A 25,809-nucleotide genomic window follows, 5' to 3' on the forward strand; every position below is an offset into this window, starting at 1 on the left:
CAAAAATATTCCAATTGTATCGTTTAATGCATCGCTAGCGGGTTCCCAAACAATGCATCTGACATGCAAGTCATGTCCCCTCCGCCGTCGGGAAGGAGGCGATCCGATTTCTCACAGAAACCTTATTGGGCCAAGCTAGCACTTAACGTTACGTGTGTCTAGCTTTTAACCCACTAACAAGTAAACCTTTTAAACATGTATAAGTTTGCTGAGAAACTATGTAAAGAAGTGTGTTGAGAATGATAAGTAAAAGAGTTGAGTAAAGATCTGAATAAATAAGGTAAAGAACGGTAATCACCGATGCTGTTGTCGGTGAAAAGGAAGTCCGCTTGAAATGGTCAGCAGGCGTCGCGAGAACAAGTGGCGAGAGACTGAGAGACGCATTCACTCGAGGGGAGGGGAGACCGAGCGAAGGGAAGAGAAGCAGCGGGAGGCGAGTGGAAGAGATGGCGAGACAAACTCGGAAGGGTTCGGAGCTCACTGCTGGGCAGGAGCAGCCAAGGGGAGTAGGGAATGGGATGGAGAATGGGGGAGACCTTTGCCCAGCAGTGGGAGGTTACAGGCTGAGGATACCAACACGATGTGGTGGTGCCAATGGGGGGGGGGGGGGCAGCCAGAAGCACAGGGCATTGTTTATGTATGTATGTATGTTGAACTTCTTTCACACCGTACGTAGCCAACCGTGATATTCGGAGGTGCGGGGGGAAGTACAACAAACTAACCACAAAAAGTCGTTCACATTTACGAGGCAGTCCTTCAACGCGACGCTTTTGAAATTCAAGTGTTGCCGAAACAAATAAATAAAATGAAATCATGCGTTCGCTTTTTTGTTTCCTCTTTACCTAATTCCAGATTATGGCTGAATGTGAAATAAAATCAAATTGATGTGCAGGGAAAAGTCCTGAGTCTGCAGCGCTGGGCTTTCATTTGGTAATCCCAGAGTTACAGGCGCAGGCCGCGGTGACAACAAGTCCTGTAGCGATGTCAGGGAGTCGAAGACGTCTCGGTTTTGTTTAATTTCCCGGGGACCACCTGAGGCCGCGTTGCATTTTTAATGAGACGCTCAAGGTGATGAATGCTCATTTCTACAAACAACTACCTCGGCGGGAAATTCAGTGAGATATTTGCTTCAGGTGTTTTGCTCATTATTCCAATTCTTTGTTGACAATTATATACGACGGAGTCTTTAACAGATGATGTCGCTTTTTTTTGCACATCAAAGATAGGAATTATAAGAGATATAGTAAAACTAAAATATTTTCCCGGATAAAATTTGTGAATGTTTTGTTTTTATAGAATCGGCGGAATGCAGCTGATATGAAATCAGAAAAAAGCATTATTTTAGAATGTGTATGTATGTGTTTATAACAATGCAATTTGACTGTATATGATTTATTGATGTTATCTGCTGAAATATATATTACAGTAAAGTATGTAATATTATTATAACTAAAACAAAAATGAATATTTATTCACATATATATAAATAGATCCTAGAAACATTGGTCTTTTTTGTGACGAAATACATTTATTATGGAATATCTGATGCAATAACGTAACCGTGTTTTAGGGTTACGACGACGACCGCCTCCAGCCTTAGTCTGACACGTTGCATCGTACACATCATGCTGCTTTATCCTTGGTTCATGCAAATAATGAAAGTCCCGCATTAGTAAACCAAATGTGTTGTATTTAATTTTATAGCATTCGAGCAAATATAATTGTCCATTCATTTATTTTGATTGCCTTGTACCGCTGCCATAGACACTTTTCAATTTATTCGCTTTAAATTTTTGTAATTGGCTTTTTTGTACAGCTTAACATTGTAAACTCATTGTGCATTTAAATTTGTGTCGACTGTTTTTTTTCAACCAACCACAAAAAAAAATCATTTTGCAATGCGGTGCTCAGAGTTCACAGAACACCTGTGCTAAAAACCACTTGGAGCCACAAATAAACGCCTGTGGCTCAATAACATAAGCACTCGGGGCTACAGACAAGTGCATTGACTTTATCTGGCTGTTAATCAGAAAGTGGAGCAATGACTGAACACTCACATATGTATCCTGGAGTAATCTAATGAACTATGAAGTTCTTATATTCTTGGTTATTTCGGTAAAGTCACGTATGAGGGAAACAATAACATAATAAAAATATAAGACATTATGGAATATATATATAGTTTTATTATTTTATTGTTTCCCTTCTACGTGACTTTACCGAAATAACCAAGAATATGAATCCCTGCAGTCACGAAAGCTTTAAATCAAAATATGAAGCTCTTGTTTGCAGATGTCCAGTAGGGGCAGGTCAGCCAGTTAAAGCAAACGATGCAATTTGCTTTCCTTCCCCCGCACCTCCGATTAGCACGGTTCACTACGTACGGTGCGAACGAAGTTCAACATACATACATACCAACAACTATATGATAGCAAAATAAATGTTCATATCGAGAGCCTGAAATTTCATGTCATAGGTCATTCCTGAATCCCACACGACAGGCAGACCTCGTCAAACGCGGGGGTTACGTTCCTGCAAAATATCACGTGGGGAAAAAAACTGCGTTCGACAAATAATAGAGCTTATAGGAAAATGTGGTTGTATTCCTGAGTCGGAAGTCATCACCCCCACCCTCTCATTGTTTCATTAATTCGACAAGACAGCCTCCCTTGTTATTGTACTCAAGGATGCCGAGTCCCTCCCCGATTCTCGTGCGCGTGTGTGTACGCACACACCCCCCCCCGTCTCCTGTCACGAGATACTTTATAAGTGCACAGATGCCCTGTCTTTTCCCGTGAATGTTTTCTCTCGACCAAAGTATAAATTATGCATGCATTATTGATAGCGTTGTTAATTTCTATACAAACACGATCTGTGTTATGGCAGTTTCTTGTTTCTATATGCAAAGCCATCAATGCTTGTGAGTTGCAATATTACTTATGCAATTCTACGCGCAGCCAGTTACAATCCTGCATTGTGTTTTGTATTATATCCCATTAAATAATACTCACGATCAATGTTTCCTCCCCATGCTCCTACAATTGCCTATTCAAGAGAAAGAGAGAGAGTTGTATCATTGCTATGGCTATGCTTCTCTGCGCATGCAGAGCTCAAAATCGGCCAATTTACAGCTCTTTCCGACTGCCTTTGTGGAACTTTTTCACAGAGCTTGCATGTGAACCTTTGCACAAAATTCGACTGCAATTTTAACACTTCATCGGGTGGATCAGACGATGCTTCTTTCAAATTCAAAATAATTTGGAATCTCCAAGCCACACGTTTAAGTTGTTCCAGGTCTTTTCGTCTACACAGTTTACGCCATTAGTTCAGTGGTACCATTCTGGCTCCCATTCGGTACTTCGTGAACCCGTTCAACTGCGGCAGCACAGCACCCAGACGGAGTCTCGCTAAATTTAATTAACTTTAACTTTGAACACTTGTAGAGATATTCCCTCTGTGTGATGTACAGGGGGGCACCCACGTTCTGTAAGCTGTCCCAGGTCTACCAATCTGTTGTCTCTGTTTACCAATCAACAGATCTCTGTGACGTTCACCGCTTAATTTACGGGGTGGGGTGATTGATATTGGCTGCCGTCGATGGATAGACTATATAGGACAGCATATGGAATGGAGTTGCAAATTCCTGCTTTATCAAAACTTCACTTTAATGTGCAATTTCTCACAGAAGCATATCCACCTTGCACGGCTATTGTACATTGAACACGGTGCTTTGCGAGCGCATTACCACGCAGGAGGGAAGGATTATTTATGGCCAGTTTCCATGATCTCCACTGATGTCCAGCAGCATTTCCAACCCTTGAAGATAACGGCAGCGTTTATCTACAAAGCCCGGGGCTTAATTTCTGGCAGCGTAAGTGCTGTCTCGGATAGAGTCGCGTGATGGAAGGCGTTGGGGTGATACGATAAAACCTGACGGTGAATTCTTCATGTTTTGTACACAGGCGGGTCCACGATTTCAGACGAACCTTCTCGTACGCTCTAAATATGCGCGTTATCATTATTATAATCGTGACGTGATGTCGTTTGTTTTCACTTTGGAATAGTGCATCAATCAATTAGGACTTTAAGTCAGAGGGAAATAATGCGTCCCATTTTCTTGATAAGGGAGACATAGGTCGTCAAACAATGTAGTTTCGGATGGGCACGGACATAATTATATTTTCATAATCCTGAAGTGGTGATGGTGCATACACAGGTCAAACCTTTGCCTTAAATAATCCGAAGGCTCCAAAAAATATTATTGCCCTCAAAATGAATCCTCGCGGTGTTTCAGTTGGATAATTTTGAAAGTTTCGCCACGGGGTTTTCTATTTTGCGAAACGGCCCACGGATGAACTCAGGCAGATTAGATTTTGAGTTTTATTGGGTTTCTGCGGTTTCCTCCCACAACGTATTAACACTGCTAAAAAAACAAAGTTTAAATAAAAAAAATGGAGGAGCCTCTTGAAAAAAAAAATAATCCTCCAACTCAGTGTGGCTTTGAGGGATACATAATAAAACACTGATTATATATTCGTGTTCTTATTTGGGAGATTTATTAAACATAAGGGAAATCTGAGATCCTAGAGTTATTTAAGAAACCAATGCCTGAAAGGCACAGTTAAGCCTTCACACGGCAGTATATTGACATAGGGCTGTAAGTAATTTCAAGCAGTTTATGAGTTTTTTAAATGTATTATTACGTTGGATTCAGGCTTACGCTTTCAACTGCCCCATACAATATTCCATTTTCGATCAAAAAATATATTCATGACATGACACTGCATATGATATTTAAACGCCATACCAATGTCCCCGAAGAAGAACATTTTCAATCATTGCATTCAGCCATCTGTGACGCGGATCAGAAAAAAATGGTACACTGGCAAATGAAATGGCACATAAACTGAAATGAACACAAAGAAATGCAAACATATTCACGGTCGGATTTATATTCGGATACAGGAAAGGGAACAGGTGAATCGAGTAACAAAGAGAGATGTAACAGTCTTGACTGTTACAGAAAGTGATTGCATTTGGACAGGGCTCATCAAGGAGATGGATTTTCAGCCAAAGGATGAAAACATCCTAGAGGATGATCACCACCTAGATGAAGCAATGAGATCAGTTTATGTGCAGGAGTGAGATTTTAAAATATATAATAGGGGTTTACCCTTTCTGGCAATAAAACAGGGGTTGTGTTAAGACGTTAAACACCAAATATGAACCTTTTGCAAGGAATCAAGTCTGCATTAACCACACCGTACTTGTGGTGAACATGCAAACAAACATGCTCTGACAATATATGCATCGTCTTTGAAACTGGTTGGCCTGCACTGGCAAAAAATAGGTCCCATGATAATTCTGAGATGGATTTAAAGCTTTCGTGACTGCAGGGATTCATCTTCTTGGTTCTTTTGGTAAAGTCACGTAGAATGGAAATAATCAAATAATAAAAATTAAACATAATAAAATAATTCTCATTTTATTATGTTTTATTTTTATTATTTTATTATTTCCATTGTATTATGTTTTATTTTTATTATTTTATTATTTCCATTCTACGTGACTTTACCGAAAGAACCAAGAAGAGGAGTGAGATGGTTTGTTGGGTCGTGTGACAACTCAAAGCAATCATCCCGCAGTTGATAGACCATAACTGACCATGCCGTCCTCGAAGAAGGTTTGTTTACAATAATATAATTTTTTTAATGTACGTTCGGAAACATTTAAAAAAGAGGTTCCCATCATAATGCACGGTCCCTGTATTAGCTCGACATTGATTTGCGTCAATGCAAGAAAGCAAAGCGATGAATTGTAACCCTGATTAGTTAATATTGCGCAACAAATATTGTGCTCTCATGGCCTCGGCTATTCAGCCAACTTACAGGGCGCCCTTGACATTCACTTAGACTATGCAGCGCATTCATTGTTTGCAATTACCGACTTGTTAATAATTTATAATGACGATTAAAATCAAGCGTTCCCAGAGGAGAGATGGAGAGACGTAGCTCAGAGGCAGCACTTAGTCATACCTGTTTGTGTAAGCTTTACTAAATGTGTGTAATTATATGAAAGATGCAGGTCACTTGCTCTTTTGAATGTAACATTTTCCTCCTGTTTTGTTCTATACATATTTTTTTTGTTTTAACATTTTCTACGTGTGCGTATGTTTGTTAATGTATTCCCGGCCATGACTAACATAAATGATGAATGATATCGCAACCGTTCCTGGCCTACCGATAGGTCGACTCAGCCTTAAATGAGTATCTGGTGCAGTGTCTAGACATCAGCACTTGGGAGATAAAGTTGGCCAGGCATGGCACTGACCACACCCCCTCGTCTCCTGCGAATTGCCGTCTGTCTTAGGTGCACGCTAAAAGCATTTGCCCCAACAATCTATGTAGGCTACACGGGGGATCTTTGTCTTTCCATTGAAAGCTTTCGTGACTGTAGGGAATCATCTTCTTGGTTCTTTCGGTAAAGTCACGTAGAAGGGAAATAATAAAATGTCTTCCCGACAGACCTGTTCTTCACCTGACGACGGCTGCTTGCGTTGTGGCCGAAACGTCGTGAGAATTATTTTATTATGTAGAATTTTATTATTTTATTATTTCCCTTCTACGTGACTTTACCGAAAGAACCAAGGAGATCTTTGTCTTTGTTAAAGTATTTGTGTATCTCGGTGCTCACGGACAACACTTGCTTCTCGTTTAAACGTCTTCAAAGGTTTTGACTTTTTAGGTTTCATAAGCAGGGTGTAACTTTTCAAACATCTGAACTCCTGTTGAATCTGCTGATGGCTTAGAGAAGTTGACGTTCATCGAGGGCTACCCTGGTTTAAAATATGTTCTACTGTGCACCAGTGCTGCGTCAGGCAATAGTGATGCATCAGGCAATAATAATGATGCATCAGCGAATAATAGTGATGCGTCAGGCACCGGTGCTTCGTCACGCAATTGTGGTAGTGAAATTACCCCTCTGTAGCACATTCACCACTTGTTGCAAAGGTCCGCCATTGGAATCCAGCGTCCGCCCTGGTTATTACTCTGCGAGCAACAAGCACCATAATGCGCGCCGTCGGCTTCACGGTGGATGCTAAAATCTCCGCCGGTGTCAAGCGCAAGAGTGGGCCATTGTGTGCTGGCGTCAGGGCCAAAATTTGGCGAGTTTGAAAAACGGAACCGCAACTTACTAATTTGGGGTTTTACATCGCGCCCATCGCCCTCTACTGCACACACTCAGCAGGACCCTCTTGGGGGGGAGGGGGAATCGCTCAGAATTGAAGGTGATAATGGAATGAATTAGCCACGTGCCTCATTATCCACCAAAAATGCACATGATATGAATCCGTCCACCAAAGCAAGATGGAAAAATCTAAGCATAATCTGCGGATAATAGGACAACAGATGATTGGAGTTATTTTTCCCCTCTGAAACTACAGCTCCAGTAGATAAGAGGAGTTGTGGGTAATCGGGTCACAGATAAGAGGAGTTCTCATGTGGGTATTGTGTGCAGTTTGTTTGGAGCAAGCGCAATGAACTCACTTGATTCATGCCCATTGATCCAGCGTGAGCCGTGCGGCACGGGAGGCGATCGATGGGAGCGTCGTGGAGTTTGACGGCAGGGCCTGGGGGTGGTTTTTTTCGTTGGTCGCCAATTGTGGTGCGGAGAGATTTGAAGCGTACCAGGCCGCTGCCCGGGAGACAATTGGCACGAGCCGACATTTATTCGTGAACGGACGTGGGGAACGCACGGCCCGTTTCAACAACACGCTGAAGAGCGTGCGAGCGTGCGTAAGCCCCCCCCAAAAAACTTTTAGCAACAATACCCCCCCCCCCCTCACACACACACACCAGTTGCTGAAGAACTGTGTCTGCACAGGTGAGGAGCGCATCGGGGTGGACGCCCCGTACGAGCAGGAGGGGAAGGTGCCGTTCGTGATCGACGCGGTGTACGCCATGGCGCACGCTCTGCACAGCATGCACCAGGAGCTGTGCCCGGACGCCGTGGGGCTCTGCCCGCGCATGAACCCCGTCAACGGGCAGGAGCTGCTGCGCTACATTCGCAAGGTCAACTTCACAGGTGAGGCGCGACCCCCCTACCGCAGAGCCCCGATCGCTCGCTCAGCTCGCTCGCGCTAGGCGTGCCCGGCAGCTTGCCCTCGTTTGAAGGTGTGGCGGCGGCGGCGGGGGGGGAGCAGACAAACAAGTTGAGCGAAGGGGCACAACATCGTCGCCGACGATAGATAAACTACTTTAAATAAACCGTTAAATGCCGAACTAAATGGAGTAACGAAACGACCCCGCACCTCCTATTAGCACGGTTGGCTACGTACGGCGCGAGAGGAGTTCAACGTACACGCGGCATCGCCGACGTAAGATAAACTTTAATTGACCGTTTAAGGCTGAACGGAATGGGTAACGGTACGATCTGTTTCTAGCAGGAGCCCAGGGCGCCCCTCGATTGTAGGTTAGCCTGGAAGTGTACGCATTCCGATTCGCTGTAACTGAGACCAAAACACGAGCACACTCCTTACGGTCAAGCGTGTTCGCCAAACCTGCTAATGTTGAATTAAAACCCTCCGCTGGCATTACATATTTTAGCAATTTATTTTTAATTATCTATAAGAATGCATATGGGGGTGGGGGGTGGCTGAGGAGAGGCTGAGCATTCAGCAGAGGGGGCATAGCCCCATGCAGCCCCCCAACCAGCCCCCCACCCTCCACCACCAAACTCACTGTGGAGCTGTACGTGTGCGTTTGAGCTCGCGCGTGTGTGCATGCGCACTTGCGTGTGTGCTCACACATGCGTGTGAGCGCACAAAGATGCACATTTGCAGAGCCAAAGACACGCACACACGGATGTGTTCGTGTACCCCGACATACAATCAAATATATATATACTAACAGCTTGTGTTTAGTGTAATAGACCATGTGGCCAAGCACTGTTAGGAGGCAGCACCTATTAAGACTGACATACAACACGAAGTGGTGGTGGTGGTAGTGAAGTCAGCCCCCGCATCAAGCTCACCTTCGTCTTCCCAGCGCTAATGTTCACACACCGCACCATGCTCTAATTTTAGGCTGAGCTCACCTAAGGATGGCCCAGAATAATTCAGATATGTGACGACATCGCCACAGCACTCGCCCCTAGCTAGGTTGACTTTGAGGCAACGTTAAGTGTCGAAGGCTCACTGGCAGGGGGCCGGTCACGGGACAGACGCACGTGTTGTGCATTAACTGAATGAGATGACTGGCAAATGCATCACCTTCGCTCCGCACTGCCAACTTGCTCTGTTTTAGTTCGCCCGACGCTGCGCTCATTATCGTGAACATCGCTCAACTGCTCTCCATCGTTGCCAAAGGACGATCGCTTCCAACTGCCCGCAAGACACATGTGCACGTTGCAATGTTGGTGATGGATTAATTGAAACGTAGCCCAATGCTTTGCTTTTATATTGACCTTAAATTGCGCGACCGCTTTCGACGTAAAACTTTGCTGTTGCATGTGGATTGCTTACTACCGTCGATAGACAACTGTGAGCTGCTGCTGCTGCAGTAGTGATACAAGCGGCGTGTGGTGGACACGTGAAAAATCAGGGATGTCAAACCAAAACCACCTGATCATTCGTCCACGTCAAGAATTGTCAGCAGCCAGACTCAGATCGGAAATGTCCCCAAAGGTCACTGGAAGCAGAGAAATGAAAAGGTGGTCTTAATGGGAAGATCAGAATGGAACAAGAGCTAATGTATCTTTGCCCATTCATAGCTCCTGGCCCTGCTTGGGCTGTAATCTGACACGACAAAGCCGGCTTAGAGGAAATATTTGTGACTCATGAATACCGTATCCTTTGTAGTTCTCGAATGACACAGTGAAACTCATGAAACTTTCTATAAAAAAAGGTCACAAAGTATTTTTTTCCGATTATACAAGGGGTAGAGTGGTGGTACAGCAATTGGCTATGGTCCCAACTGGCTGATCAGATCAGGGAGATATTTTTGGTAGAATCTGATCATAAAGAATATAACATGACTGCAAGAATCACAATTACATTTTGGAGGCAAGGGTCGGTGAGACTCCGATACCAGCTGGGGTGTGAGGTGACCAGGAGATTAATGATTCATGTGGGCTCAAGAACCTGTCTGAGTGGGCATTTGAATAATCCCTTTGTACGCAGGGATTTTCTCCAGGTGCTCCATGGATTTGTGCTCATTGATATTTGTAATGAATTGTTCAATTGTACGTGTCAATGTTTTTCTTTTATTTTTTTTATATATACAAATCTTCCACTTAACACGTAGGCTTTCGCGACCAATATTGTTCATAATCAACGATTTTTGGGTTTAGATCGCGTTATTTATAAATGTGTCGTAACCCTCCACCACCCGACACGGCCAATCAGTAAAAAAGTGTCACGTTGACAAAAGACAAATAGTTCACTGCTTTAGCCCACCGGTGTGTTGAAGCGTGAAACCACAACATTTACAATTTGAGTACGACGTTTCGCTGGTAATTGCATCCAGCATCATCGGGCAATTCAACGTGACACTTTTTTACTGATTGGCCGTGTCGGGTGGTGGAGGGTTATGACACATTTATAAATAACGCGATCTAAACCCAAAAATCGTTGATTATGAAATCTTCCACTATAAATAAGGAAGTAAATTTGGGATTAGGACCATTCCTGTAGAGTACATACCATTGTTCCTAAGAACATCATACAACGTTTAGCCTCTTTGCTAAAACACAATTGCATTAATTATTGAGTCCATGTTCATCTTGTATTAATTAATTGCACATTAATTGCACGCACTCCCTGGTATAATTAAGTAAGATCAAATATACATGGTTAACGGCTGTGCCAGGAAATCGTCTCAAGCATTACCTTGAGAATAGGAGGGACACAAAGTGAGATGGTTAACCGCGGCATCTGAATCGTAGACATCGGCAAACACATTCCACACCGTCCATCAGCTCACTGATTTAACACATTGCACGTATCTGATCGACATATTGATTGATTCACTTTATATCACTGGGAGACACGCCAACGGAGACTTCTTGTCTCTTTTCTCAGGGTGACATCGGTCCAAAAGTGACAGCCAATGCATGGTGTGATACAGCCAATGCCATTACAAAGTAGCACAGAGAAAAGAAAGGTCCCAGACAGAAAGTTTTCCCTAAGAAAGGGAACAATTCCCTCGTTATTCACGAATTTGTTATCTCGAACATTCATATTCAGTGCAGTTTTGCTGGGTACATAAAGGGAATTATTTACAGTCTGGTCTCCTATAACGCGGTGGTTGCGATCCTGAGGAACGAGGGCGTTATGGAAAATGGCGTAATAATACATGATATATAATATGGGGGTAATGCAGAGTCCGCGATAACACGTGAGATGCGTACGCAGGCTGAACAAAGAGGCGTGTGGGTAGCATCCAGAAGAATCCAGCAGCATCCCGCCTTGTGCGATGCTACGCCGAGGCAGCCGTACAACAACGTATTTCTATCTTCTTGGTTCTTTCGGTAAAGTCACGTAGAAGGGAAATAATAAAATAATAAAAATAAAACATAATAAAACAATTCTCACGACGTTTCGGCCACAACGCAAGCAGCCGTCCTCAGGCGAAGAATGAGAACATTATCAAGCTAGGAGCTTATATAGGTGTTGCGAGGAGGAGCGCCTTAACAAAAGAATGTGCATATGAAGAGGAATTTAGCATACCAATGGACAATGCGTAGGAGGTGGGCGGAGGGGTTTCAAAGTCCCATTATGCCCATGCATTATGCAGGATCAACAGCACCACGGGGGGGCGCAAGGAACAGCGTTAATAAAGGAAAGGAATGTTAGTGATATGTAGCTGCATTTACCAAACAACCACGTAGAAAACCAAAGTAAAAACTACATAAAAAAAAACTAAAATATAAACTGAAACTTACTATACTCTACAATAAGCTGAGTTACTAACAACAAATAATAAATTACAATTCTACGTCGTAAGAAGTATATAATATACTTCCATCTAAACTTTATTCTCTTAGCATATACAGTACTATATACTGCCATAGATGAACCCAACATTAAATTATATACTGTATTGCGTATTTCTACTCGTGCGACGTAGTTCTGTTCACTCGATCGCGTTATATCCAATTCGCATCCACGTGATAAAAAAAAAAACGTGTTCCCTAATACATTGATTGTGCTCTATCCAACTCGCGTGATGAAAATACGCGGTGTCGTAGAACAGACTGTACATTCACGTACAATGTGGGGCACGAATCAAGGTTACTCCATTGCTGGCAAAGAAATTCAAATTTTCATAACCACGTGGCATCATTGTGTTCATCCATTTGTTGTGTTTTTGCTTCGCTTAAAATGCACAACCATAATTCACGTTGGTTCTTTTTGATTATTGTCACAACGACGTTCAGGGATTTGGTTTTGCCTCCTGCTTAATATGGGATCATGTGAATCCATTTCAATTATGCAGAGAAACTAGATTCTAAAATGATTTATCTTAGTTGGCAGAGTAGTTACATGTCAACACACACACACACAGATATATATTCATAGCCATGCCTATTTTCCTTCCATTTGTCTCATCATTGTGCCAACACTCCCACAAAAGGCAAAGACCCCCCATATAGCCTTTAACAGACCGTTGGGGCAAGTGCTATTCGCGAGCACCTATGAATTCTGGCACAGCACACGAGGGGATGGATGTCCAGCAGCATCACACACCTTTGTCTCCCGAGTGGCAATGTTTAAACATCGTATCAGATACTCATTTGAGGCTGAGTTGACCTAGGGGAGGCCCAGGACTGGTTCAGATAATTGTCACTGGTATTGGCCGTGAGCTGGAATCGAACTTGGGTGGTCGGGTTCATAGCACGGCATGCTAACCACTGCACCAACGATCCCACACTACTCGAGCACTTCTACCCCTTCCCACACAGGCACAAGCAAACATACACACTCCATACACACTTCACCACCAAGTAGCAGTGATGTTATCACGGCATATGTGCCAGGCTAGGTGCAAAAGGCTTGCTGGTAGGTCACGAGACAGATGTCGAATTCATGGCTCCACTGCTCAAGGTCACGGAGAAATACAAAGAAATACAAAAAATAAAAGAAATACAAAATTGACACTTCCCTTGTTTCAAATGTCTGCGTTTTATTTGCACAATGCTCTACTCATTGTGGGCATCGCTCCTTCATCTCCCGTTGTTGCTGCCAGCTGCCCGGCATCATCTTTCACGTAAATAATCACACGCACTTGAAACAAGAGATGCCCCATACAGCCCTACACACTGTTCAAGCAAATGCTGTTCGTGAGCACCTTAGGCGAAGACAAAGACCCCCCGTGTAGCCTTAACAAACTAAAAGGGGGCAAGTGCTGTTAGAGAGCACCTATAAGTTCTGGCACGGCACACGGTTGGGTGGGTGGCCAGCACCACGCCCGGCCCCCTTTGTCTCCCTAGTCGCGATGTTTACACACCGCACCAGGTATCCATTTGAGGCTGAGTCAACCTGGTGGAGGCCCAGAACCGGTTCAAATAATCGTCGCTGGTGGTGGCCGTGAGCGGGAATCAAACTTGGGTCGTGGGGGTTTGTAGCACAGCATGCTAACCACAACACTACCGCTCCCCACCATCTAAACAAAGACAAAGATCCCCCGTATAGCCTGGAGAGAGTTTTGGGGTAAGTGTTGTTAGCGAGCACTTATGAAGGCTGGTATGGCACACGAGGAGGCTGGTGGCCAACACCAGGCACACACGCGCGCACCGAAACACGCGCGCACACATAGAACACGTGTTGGTTAGTGACAGCGTGACTCGCAGAGGGTTTCGCGTGATGGATAGCTCTCGTTAAAAACGTATTTGTCCAAACTTGTGCTGGAGAAATTACAGGATTGCGTCGATTGGGGAGCTGTGGATAAAGCTGCCACACATTGACATTTGCCAGTGTTACGCAAATCTGCTCGAGTTCACTCTGTTTTGGCCAAGATTGGTCCCATTGCACGTGCGTTGGAACCAAGTGCCACAACTTGCAGTAAGTAGCCTTGAATGTTATTATAATTGAGGCACTGTGGAGCCCTACTTAAGCCAAAGAGATGTAGAGCTACTTCTGTGGCTTCGAATGTTTGCACGGGGAGAATAGCAAACGTGCCATGGCTCTTAGGTGGCAAGGGGACTTCAAGCTTCATTACAGCCGATACAAAAAGGAAATGAGCCATTTTATTTACTCATAATCCCATTGATAATAGCAACTGTTGGACAGAGACTGCTTGCATTTTAAGTGCCTGAAATGACCCACGTCACGTAATTTGTCTTAATATATATAGATTATAAACATGTATATGTTACTTTTTCCTCGACAGACATTAAGTAATTCTCATGTTTTATTAAAGCATGGACATGATTAGATTGATTAAAATATATTAATTGAGATAAAAATACCGTTCAATCTGTCCTACCTTTTTGCTTTACTATGCATAAATGAGAGCTAAAAGTTCGGGGGGGGAAAACAAATATATGAGCAAAACTAGTCAAGCGTGTCAAGTTCACGGAAACTAAACAAAATTATTGATGGGAAGGCAAAACTGGAACATTCAACAGACAGGATGTGTTTGGAGGATGGTTATTGAACATGGCTGGAAAATATTTAATCAAACGGGCCAGCGAAAGTAGGTTGGAGTGATTTTGGAACATTTTATTTGATAATGAAAAGCAAAAGTAACAACATTCCTTGAGAAGAAACTTGTCAATAATTTCACATTTGGTGTTATGACACGTGAAGCGGAAACTCACACAATGGAACAAATTATGGAACGAAAGCTGAAAGTGCACTAAAAAGCACAGACCAATACTTTGCTGGGTTATGCTGAAAGAAAGATAAACTCATGGATAAAATTCTAGATTTGAAGCTTTCGTGACTGCAAGGATTCATATTCTTAGGTTTTTTCGGTAAAGTCACGTAGGTAAAAAATTAAAATGAATAAAAGTAAAATAAAAATAAAATAAAAATCACGACGTTTCGGAGGCAGCACAAGCTTCCGTCTTCATCATCATCACGATCCATAGGCGCAGATAGCCCCGTGTGGGTGTCCACTGCACGTTTCGTCATTTGTTTCCACTTTCCTCGGCCTTGTGCCAACATGCTCGAGTCGTGGGCCACATCTTGCTGGCACCATTCTCTCGCGATATCGTCATCAAGACATATTCTCTGCGAGTTCTTCCTCTCTTTCCGGTTCCTTACATTTTTTCCGAACAACAACAACAACACACTCTGAATGTTCCTGTTGTTGTCCATCCTACATATGTGTCCAAAATAGTACCATGTCCCTTTTTCATACTAATAATAATACAAATCAGGCCTCATAATAAATGTGTTGTATCGTAAGTGCAGCCGGATAAGTAAACATCAGTGGGACGGTCAACTGGTGCGACTGATAGTGGGAACGGCAGCAAAAGGAGAGGGATCCGCCTGCAAACGATGACCGCCGTGGAGACGCAGCGCTGAGATTAGCTCGTGTGCAGGAGCAATGTCGAATCGGAATCTTTATTTATCCTGGAGAAATCAAGGAGATCATGACATCGCAAGATCATGAGGGATGACCATAACGATGAAGGGTCTTCGTCCAGCAGTGGGTAGCGTATCGCTGCTCACGATGATTTAAATAAAATAGCTGCTCCTTTGCCTTCTTTAAATACTTTCTGCTCGTGAGGCCCACTGAGCAATGCAGCTCTTTTTCAGAAGCGAACCTAGCTATCGCAAGCGATATCTCAACGAAGTGACTGATCACGTGGAAATGTATAGCAGCAGTCAAATGCACTAAGCGCACGTTGATTCTAAATGTGAAGGGAACATCCGGAAGACCCGGAGAAAAATGCTTGCCACCACTGGGAGAACATGCAAACTCCAAATATACAGGCGTCAGGGTCGGAATCGAACCCACGATCTCCTGCATACCAGGTGAGGGAGTTAACATCTCGCCACCGTGGCCCCATGATCCCTCAGTGTGAATGGAGGCACCAGGCCTTCCTGATTTGACCGTACTGTCGCTCGGTTTTCTAACATCTCAGGACGCAGAGTGGCTCGATTTCTTATTTGCACAATGCATTCTGGTTAAGTCGTCAAATGAAGGGCGAACACGCGGCATATTGTGTACCAAACAGGAAGTTTCAATCGTGAGGTTGGACAGAATTATTAAATGCGTCGCTCGTCGGGTAAGCAAATATTCATTCAGAAAAAGAAGTAAAACAGCGGACGTAAAAATGCATGATATTGGGCTCATGGTGGGTAGCTCAGGTACCGTACAGTTAAACTCAACCGTGCAGAACCCATTGTAGCCACTTGCCTTCAACATAACCGCCCTCGCGTGTGTGCAATGATTGCTCCGTGCGCGCCTTACCATTAATTCAGCCACTCGGCGTTCCGTGAGAGTTGTCTGGATTTGCCCCCCCCCCTCAATCCCCCCCCCCTATCCCACCCCCTCTCTTGCCAGGTACGCTTCTGCCTCCGATCCCTTTTTGCCTGGAACGCGCGCTCAGAACCCGTTTCGCGAGGCCCGCGCCACTCAGCGCACTCATTGTGCAATGCCACGTGACGCAACCGCCACGGCGAATTATTCATTCGAATGTTCGAATGAATCATTTACCGTGAATTAATCATTCGCCGTGGCGCGCGAGGCGGTGTGCGGTCGACGGCGAAGTGTGCGCGGACTCTGCCGACGTGCCACGCGTGCGAAGAATGCGCTCGCTATTATTTGCGCATCCTTAATCGCGAACGGTCGACACTCTTTTGTTTCAGTCTGGATCCCATTGTGCGTGTGGTCGGAATCAGAATGGCGTTCAAGTAGTGTATTTATCCCAGGTCGCCCTCGAAAGAGAGGCCATTTCACGTCGGTGGGCCTCTTACGGGGTTCAAGTTGAACATATCAGAGGGAAGGATGCGGCCCTCTGTCTCCTTGCTCTCACGAGGGCCTGCATTAGAGGCAGCAGCTCCGAGCGTGTTCTTGTAGATTGTATTTGTCCTGCTCATCCAGACTGGCCGGACGTTTTCAAAGATGTAGGAGTACCCCCACACATTACCCCATTGCCAATCGACTAACTGTGGTGCGCCCATTTATATTGCTCGATCGAAATAGGTGGGGGGGGAGGAAGGGGATTTAAGGAACTTGCCCATTGTTTGAATGGCCACCCTGGGAGATGAAACTGGTGACCTATGGACTTTAAGTCCAGTGTTCTGATCATTACACCATAACAACATCCCACTCCATGTATCTAGCTCTCTATATTATTGGGGGAACACTGCCTAATTTGGCGAATACCTCACTTGAAACATGCCCTTGACGCTATAACGTTTCTTATGCCAATATTGCATTTACCGTGATCCATGAAATCCAGTGGTGCTGGTGCCAAAGCATCCAACTCGCAAACAAAAGTACACAGGTAAAACATTCCAATGTGATCAATTAAATGAGTAAGTAGCCTTCCTGCACAGAGACCGGCAACCAGCATAGGAATGTCCCAATTTCAATCGATGCATTCTGCCGTGTTTATGGATTATGTTAATGACATCAGCGCACCGAAGCTGTTGCTGCCACGTGGACGTTAATGCTCACTCTACTTTGGTTCATTCCCAACGGGAATGGGCTGGGCAGCTCGGGGAATCGGCACATTAAGAGTACGCACACTGGCTCATTGGCGAGCGTGGCTGGCCAGCAGGCTGCCCAGCTGTCTTAACCGTGTGCGTGCTGTGCACATTAATTAACACGCCGAAGGAGGGGGGGGCGTGCAACCCTCATCTTACAAAACAGCGCTGCCTCGAGCGAAGTACCTCGAACTCGGACAACGACACATTTGTGGCCGGTAAAAAAGCGAAAAAAACGGGGTAATAATTCGTCGATTGTTGATTGTTTGTACGGCAATGCGGTTTACACGCGAAAGTCATCCACACTCAGGCCTGGTACCTCCCAATCCTTGGCGAGGGCTGCACGCTTCGCTGCAATCCACTGTATGCCAACAGAGGAATTGTGCTATGAGTGGAGTTTCTACATCAAAGGGTGTAGAGCAGTTATTCCCACACTCGCTTGTCGACAAGCGAATTAGACCAATCACAGGGCTACGCTGAGTTATTGTTCGGTGTAATGGGCCAATCCATCGCTGTTATTGCGCATGAGGAATTCGGTCTACTTTACTCTACTTGGGAAACATAAAACTTGGGTGAACAAAAATACTCGATAATTAAAGAGTAACAATAATTCACTGGCCTTTCAAATCCACGACTGGATGAAGACCTGCCAATGCAGGCTAATGAAGGAGGCGGGGCATCAGTCGTGTGTTGTCTATGGCTGGGGAATCAACCTTGGGTATTAATTCTAGATTTGAAGCTTTCGTGACTGCAATGATTCATATTCTTAGTTTTTTTCGGTAAAGTCACGTAGGTAAAACATTAAAATTAATGAAAGTAAAATAAAACAAAACAAAAAATTCACGACGTCCGAAACGTCGTGAATTTTTTTTTATTTTTTATTTTACTTTCATTAATTTTAATGTTTTACCTACGTGACTTTACCGAAAAAACCTAAGAATATCAACCTTGGGTAGTAGTGTTAGAAGTACTGCGCATGAACCACCGTGTCACCACTCCATACAAAAGCATTACGGCTAATGAACAATAGTAATGCGCAGCCCTCTGTCAATCCACCCATGCTGTGTTGGTCGTGGATTTGGAGCTGTTTAATCATTCTTCATTCACCACGCTGTTCAGTGCACGTTGTGTAGAGGGGGAGATATGACTCGTCACCGATCTTAGAATTCAAGCTGCTGGTTTCACAGCCCAGGTGCGCTAACCACTGCACCACTACTCCGCCCTTTACGAGTAATAAACACTTCGACTAGAATACCCGTAGCGCCTCACCACGTACGACGCAGATATTTGAACCCATATTACCCCCTATCGGCTTTCTGGACCAAAGGTCCAAAACATCGACTTGATGCACTGCCCACTGCAGACATCTCAGTCGCCTGCAGGTGGACCACGTCTCACGAGGACTCCATCGCCTGTGATCAGACAATCCACCGGTGACTCCGTTATGGGCGTGCACGGGCACACCCCTCACGCTTCAGCCAAACCCCGAATGCACAACAACAACAACCACCACCACCATTCGCCACTCAGTGACGGCGACATCACCACAGCCCTTGTGCCAGGGTAGGTGCACTTCGAGGCCGCTTTGGAAGTGTTCGGAGACTCGCTGGAAGGAAGGAGCAGGGCTTGGACCCAAGTGTCGTGGGTTAACTTGACAGATGTGACCACCCGTGCTTCCCGCTGTACCGCCTTGCTGTGTTTTAGCCGCCTGGAACTCCACTCATCTTGAGCATCACTCCTTCTCCGACACCTCCTAGACACATGCACACAAACAAAGACACATGTCCCCGGTAAGGCCTTAGCAGAATGTGAGGTCAAGTGCCGTTTGCGAGCACCTATGAAGGCCGTCACGGCACGCGAGAGGGGTGGTTAACCAGCAACCACGAATGGGCACCTTTGTCTCCCTAGTAGCAATGTTTACATAAACCACAGGTACACTATACTCTTTGGTTCTTTCGGTAAAGTCACGTAGGTAGAAATAAAATAAAATAAAACAAATCACGACGTTTCGAACGCAACACAAGCAATGCTCATCAGATGGGACAACCACTGCAAGAAGATGTTGAAGTCGGCGGGAGATCTGCCGTGGCAAGAGGTTATATAGGTAAGAGAGGGGGGAGGAGGCAAGGGGGGAGAGAGGGGAGGGGAGTGTGGGGCTGGGGGAGGAGGGGGCCGCGTGAGCGCTAGGGGAAGAGGATGTGAGGCTGGGGGGGGCTAGAAGTGGGAAGCTGGAGAAGAACAGATAAAAATGTGCTAGTAAACCGGTAGGTACGATGGAAACAACAACAACAACAACCAGTTAAGGCATTACCTGGTTGATAACATCATTCCAATGATTGTTAATTTTGTATCCATCTTCTCGGTTGAAGTTGTGTCCGTTTATATATCTGGATGGCTTCATGAAGAAACCTTTGATAGTAGCCCGAAGGTTTGCAGAGTACCTTGGTCTCGGAAAAAAACAATATCATGCGAGCCCACAGCATTATAACAATGGTCAGCTACGGCAGAGGTATTGGTTCTGCCATGTTTCAAATCTGCCTTGTGTTTGCGAACACGGTCCGAGACATGTAGTTTCGTTTCCCCAATACAAGTGCTACCACAGGTCCACCTCAGTTTGTAGCCTCCAGGGTATTGCATGTCAGGAATGACCTCCTTCACAAATGGGATTAGATCACAGATTTTGTGTACTGTATTGAATCGGACCTGGATCTTGTGTCCGTTTAAGATTTTGTAAATCTTTTTGGTAACACCTGCTATGTATGGAAAAGTCATGGTTTTGATTGGTTTCTCAGGAGATTGTTTCTCGAAGAGGCCCAGGACCTGTTAATCGTCACAGGTTCGCCATGAACGGGAATCAAACTTCGGGGCACCGTGTTCGTAGCGCAGCACGCTAACCACAGCACACCACACAGGCCTAAGCAGAAGAACAATAGAACAAATTAGGCAACGAATTAGGATTAGTTACCAGCTCGTAGCGTCCAATTGCAAAGTGCTGGGATTAAGGGCACGTTGCCGGTTTTCCAATCTATTTTTGTTTTTTTTCATTTGCCTGAACACCCTTCTCCCTCCTTTTTGATGCTGCCGCACGGCAATGCACCCCCCCCCCCCCCCCATAACACACAGCATTGCAGTCCAGGACACTTGCTTTTTTACACGCCAGGCGTACAAATTGAAAGATCAGACCATCAGCATTACAGCTTAACCAAAATGCATTTAGGTCAATTACTTGGGGTTTAGTATTGCATCTCTTTCCATAAGCTAATATTCCTCGGCATTGCGCTAGATACTGCAAATTGCATTGTTTTTACCCCCCTATTCCTTTTTTATATTAAATTCTCTTCATATTACTTTGCTGGATTAATCATTTCCCTGCCCTCCCGGGTCATTTCCTGTGCATTGTTTGCTGATTGCCTACTTGCAGCATACCTCTCCACACTCGTGCACAATTCCAAGAACCAATAACAATGTCTCGGAAAATTGTTGCAGCTATAATTACGTATAAAAATACGTGTTTAAACTGTGTCTTTTTACATTGGTTTTTTTTGCTGAAGAATAAGCACGAACGATAACCAAATGAACACACGCTGCCATCCGTTTGTATTTTTTCAAAACCACAAGCTATTTTGACCTTGGTCCAGGTATGTGCAGTTTCTAATTAAGGTCACGTGTTTACAAATGAACTATTAATCATCGAAGAGCGTCACTCCTGTTCATGGCAGAGGTCAAACAGGAAGGGATGGTGCCGTGCTGTAATGGTTAGTGCACTGGGCTTGCATTTGAGTCCAGTTTCAAGTTTCTTAAATCTCCGCCGCCTTTGTCCATACAGCTGTCTAAATGGATACACCGCAGTCGCTCGGCATGTCACATGCAGTGGGGTGAACTGTGGGTACTCCGACCTCTTCCGATATACGTCTGGCCAGCGTGGAAGAGGAGGCCAAAATATTTCTGAGAAGCTCTTTCGAGCTCCCTCCAATACACTGCTGCACTGTCACATTTTTTTAACGGATGAAGTTAAAAACTCGGTCATATATACACATAACCTATTTCGATTTAAAGCTTTCGTAACTGCAGGGATTCATCTTCTTGGTTCTTTTGGTAAAGTCACGTAGAAGGAAAAGAATAAAATAATAAAAAAACATTATAAAATAATTCTCACGACGTTTCGGCCACAACGCAAGCAGCCGTCTTCAGGTGGAGAACAGGTCTGTCGAGAAGGCAGAGTCTGAATGACTGCCTTCTCGACAGACCTGTTCCCCACCTGAAGACGGCTGCTTGCGTTGTGGCCGAAACGTCGTGAGAATTATTTTATTATGTTTTATTTTTATTATTTTATTATTTTCCTTCTACGTGACTTTACCGAAAGAACCAAGAAGACACATAACCTAGTTATGTTAAATATGTTTTGTTTTTTTCGATAAAGTCACGTAGATAGAAAAATAATAATCTTGATTTGAAGCTTTCATGACTGCAGGAATCCATACTTTTTGGTTCTTTCAGTAAATTAACGTAGGTAGAAAAATAATAGATCACGACGTTTTGATTGCAACACAAGCAATCGTCATCAGGTGGGACAACCACAGCAAGAAAAAACTGCTGAAGTATGCGAGAGATCTGCCTACTTCAGCAGTTTTTTATTGCTGTACCGAAATAACCAAAGAGTATAAACATAAAAATAAAGTGAATAAAAATAAAATAAAAATACAATAAAAATAAAATAAAAATAAAATAAAAAGTGACATGTATATTTCAAAACATCATTATATGAGTGCTGTGATATTAATATGAATTATTGCAATGCATACTTCTGCACGTTCGACTATAGTAGATTTTATTGTATTAGATTTGCAAGGGATGCCATCTCATTCTCAATATGATGTTATATAACACAAGACCTGTACATATAAAAAAAAAAACTCAATGTAGCATCATACTCAGCACAATGTTGCCGAATTGAACTGATTAGGCATGTCTTGATAATTTGTGGTTCATTTATTTTCATAGTTAAGTTCAGAAAGCCAGAACCACATACAAGCATTATATATGTGGATGTCCCTTATTGGATTTTATACTGAGTTATATAACTCTTGGGCATCTAACCCATTTTTGTTGATGCTGTACGTGTGCTGTGAATTTATACTTTCCCAATTCTGTACGCACACAAATCGAGTTATACACAAAACGCACACACACCCACACACACAGATTCACCAAAGGTATAATTTAGTTTTTATGTCGAATTGCAAATCTACTGAGATTTTACATATCTCTTATTTTGTTTCCGATGTTAACGTGTGCAGCCATGTCTCTTCTAAAACTTTGGAAATCAGATCACTGCTGTGCAAAAACTTAAGTAGAACATCAAGTATTTTTTTAAATCTAGTTTTAAAGATCATGCGTGCAACTTATTTCAACCATCAGTAATCCTCATTTCAAATCAGTAGCTACAATAATCTTCAGCAGCAATCAGGGTCTATCCACTACTGGATGAAGGCCTCCCTTGTGGTCACGTGGTGCCACCATCCACCTCACTCTGGCACGTGGGCAAGTCACATGGCTCCATCTCTACAGCGGTCACCCTCTTGGATGTGATCCATCCTCTGGCTGCAAAGTCATCTCCAATCTCATGCTTTTCCCATAATGTTTCAAGCGATGTGTCTTGCCCAAGCCCACGTTTCTTAGCAGTCAACATATTCTCTGTGCGTGTGTGTATGCTGAACTTTGTTCGCACCGTTCCTAGCCAACCCTGCTAATCGGAGGTACGGCGGAAAGACGGAAAAACTTGGGAAGGTGTGGGGGGAAAAACAACAAACTGGCATTTAGTCACTGATGCATGTGTTCCTCATTCTGTCGCAGGGCAATTCCCAGCACGCATCTGGCCAAACTTCTTTGGATACATCTTCTTGGTTCTTTCGGTAAAGTCACGTAGAAGGGAAATAATAAAATAATAAAAATAAAACATAATAAAATAATTCTCACGACGTTTTGGCCACAACGCAAGCAGCCGTCCTCAGGTGAAGAACAGGTCTGTCGGAAAGACAGCGTCAGACGCTGGAAATAATAAAATAATATTTTTTATTACTTTATTATTTCCCTCCTACGTGACTTTACCGAAAGAACCAAGAAGATGAATCCCTGCAGTCACGAAAGCTTTAAATCGAAACTTCTTTGGATACGTTTCAGTTGTTCTGCCATTGTCTGCATCACTCTCCATGTTTACAGTCCACTTGTCGTAGCAGGTGATGTGCGCTGATTGGAAACGTTCTTCTTCGAGTATATATGGAGTTTGATTTTTTTTTATCAAAGCACATCTTCGAAATCACTTCAACCTGCTCTCACTGGCATCTTTATTTCATAATTTCGATCCAAGTAATTGCCCTCAGCCTATGACCAAATTACACGTAATTCTTAAGTTGGCATCGGATCTCAGAAGCTAAGCAACATTGGATAGTGCTTGGACAGGGGACCACTGTAAAAACAAGTTGCCATAGATCCGCGGGGCGACGTGGCAGTCAGCGGAGTGCAGTGGGAGCTGAGTCCATTGTTGTGCTGTACTTCCACGTGTCTACGTCTATGCTCCCCGCCTTCACGTGGTAAAATGACGCTCGCACAGCATGAGGAGGCCACCATCCAGAAGTGTTTTAGTTTTTAAACGAAAGGGCCTGCACAGCTCCACTGTCGTTCCCCCGCACCTCCGTTTAGCACGGTGGTGATAGAGGATCCTACATACAGTGTGCGTGTCAACAATTGTATTAGCCTATGACTAAACCACCCACGTAGAAAGCCATGAAATGAATTCATTTTATTTTTAAAAATGTCAGGCTCTCGATATGAACATATTTTTTTCACTCCTATAGTTAGCATGCATGTACGTTGAATTTATTTTGCACCGCACGTGCCAAACGTGCTATTCGGAAGCACGGGGGAAGGACAGCAAACGAAGCACACGCGGAAAAAGTAAACTATCAATGACCACTTTGTGACGTGTTTTGTCTTCTGAGACCTGACGTGTGAACCTCTGTCGAGAATACATTTTTTTGAAAATAGAAAATCCGATCCTGTTGGTCCCGAGTGAAGGAGAGCGAACATCAATGGCCAACATTTGACATCAGCCTTGCATCTCAACTGGCGCCAAGCCAATCAGAAGTAATCCTCTCGTGGTCCCACAGGAGAACAATATGGGGTCTTGGTGTAGACATTTCCGCCGAATTTATTTATAATTCATCATGCCGTAATGGTAATAAATGTTCTTCTAATCTGTGACCACCCCTTTCTGTCTCCATTATGAGCTATGTGTGTTTGTATGTTTAACTTATTTTGCATCGTACGTAGCCAACCGTGCTAATTGGAGGTGCAGTGGAAGGCCAACAAACTGAACACAAAAGCAGTTCTAAAGAAATGAGTTTTCAATCTAAATGATGATTTCAAAGTGCATAGCTCCATTGGTTTCCTAATATCTGAAGGAGAGAGTTCCAGACGGCCGCAGAAGCGAATCTGAAAGCATGCAATGTGGTGACCATCTTTTGTTCGATGGCTATGCAAAACTATGCATCCATTTCTGATATACTTTCTTAACCGTGTTGATGTATGTTCTCTCTCTTTGTGTCACCATTTTTTTTTGCCTGCGTCTATATTCCCGAGTCATGAAAAAGCAATCAAGAGTTTGGCCGTGCGAGTGAAACCTGCCCTATTCAGATGCCACTGACAAGTCCCTACCCATAGGATAGATTAGAATGCATTAAACAGTTCAAAGAAAATGTAAATTCTCCATTCGACTTTTCTGTACGGAGATATAATGAGGTGAGTACATTTTGCGGGACGCTGTCACGGCACTGTCATAGTTATGATGAGCACCAGCGGTGGGTGGGTGTGAGCATTCATGGTTTCGGCAAGGGAGCAAAAAACAGTTATCTCAGAATTATGCAGAAAAAGAATTACAGATATTCCCCGAGTTACGATGGTCCGACTTACGATATTTCGATGTTACGATGGCGATAGCGATACGACACAATTGTAAAATATTTTACATTTCGCGCGGTAGGCAAACGCAGCAGCGTACGAGGTACGATGCTGTACGTTGGGACGCTGCCGGGATGTGCGCATCTCTCGCCTTGTGTGATGCAGATAGGATTGTTTCCTGAAAAAAA

General features: G+C 44.0%; 1 protein-coding gene across 1 annotated transcript in view; it reads left to right on the forward strand.

Annotated features, from left to right (window-relative positions):
- The window catches only part of LOC144729950 (metabotropic glutamate receptor 8-like), a 248,734-nt gene that overhangs the window by 122,985 nt on the left and 99,940 nt on the right, over positions 1–25,809 (forward strand). Inside the window, exon 6 of the mRNA XM_078610378.1 lies at positions 7,885–8,085. Within this exon, the coding sequence (XP_078466504.1) occupies positions 7,885–8,085 (201 nt within the window). The remainder of the gene's footprint in view (positions 1–7,884; positions 8,086–25,809) is intronic.

The sequence above is a fragment of the Lampetra planeri genome, chromosome 34, assembly GCF_965212315.1.
Source record: "Lampetra planeri chromosome 34, kcLamPlan1.2.h2, whole genome shotgun sequence".
Classification (NCBI taxonomy): Eukaryota; Metazoa; Chordata; class Hyperoartia; order Petromyzontiformes; family Petromyzontidae; genus Lampetra; species Lampetra planeri.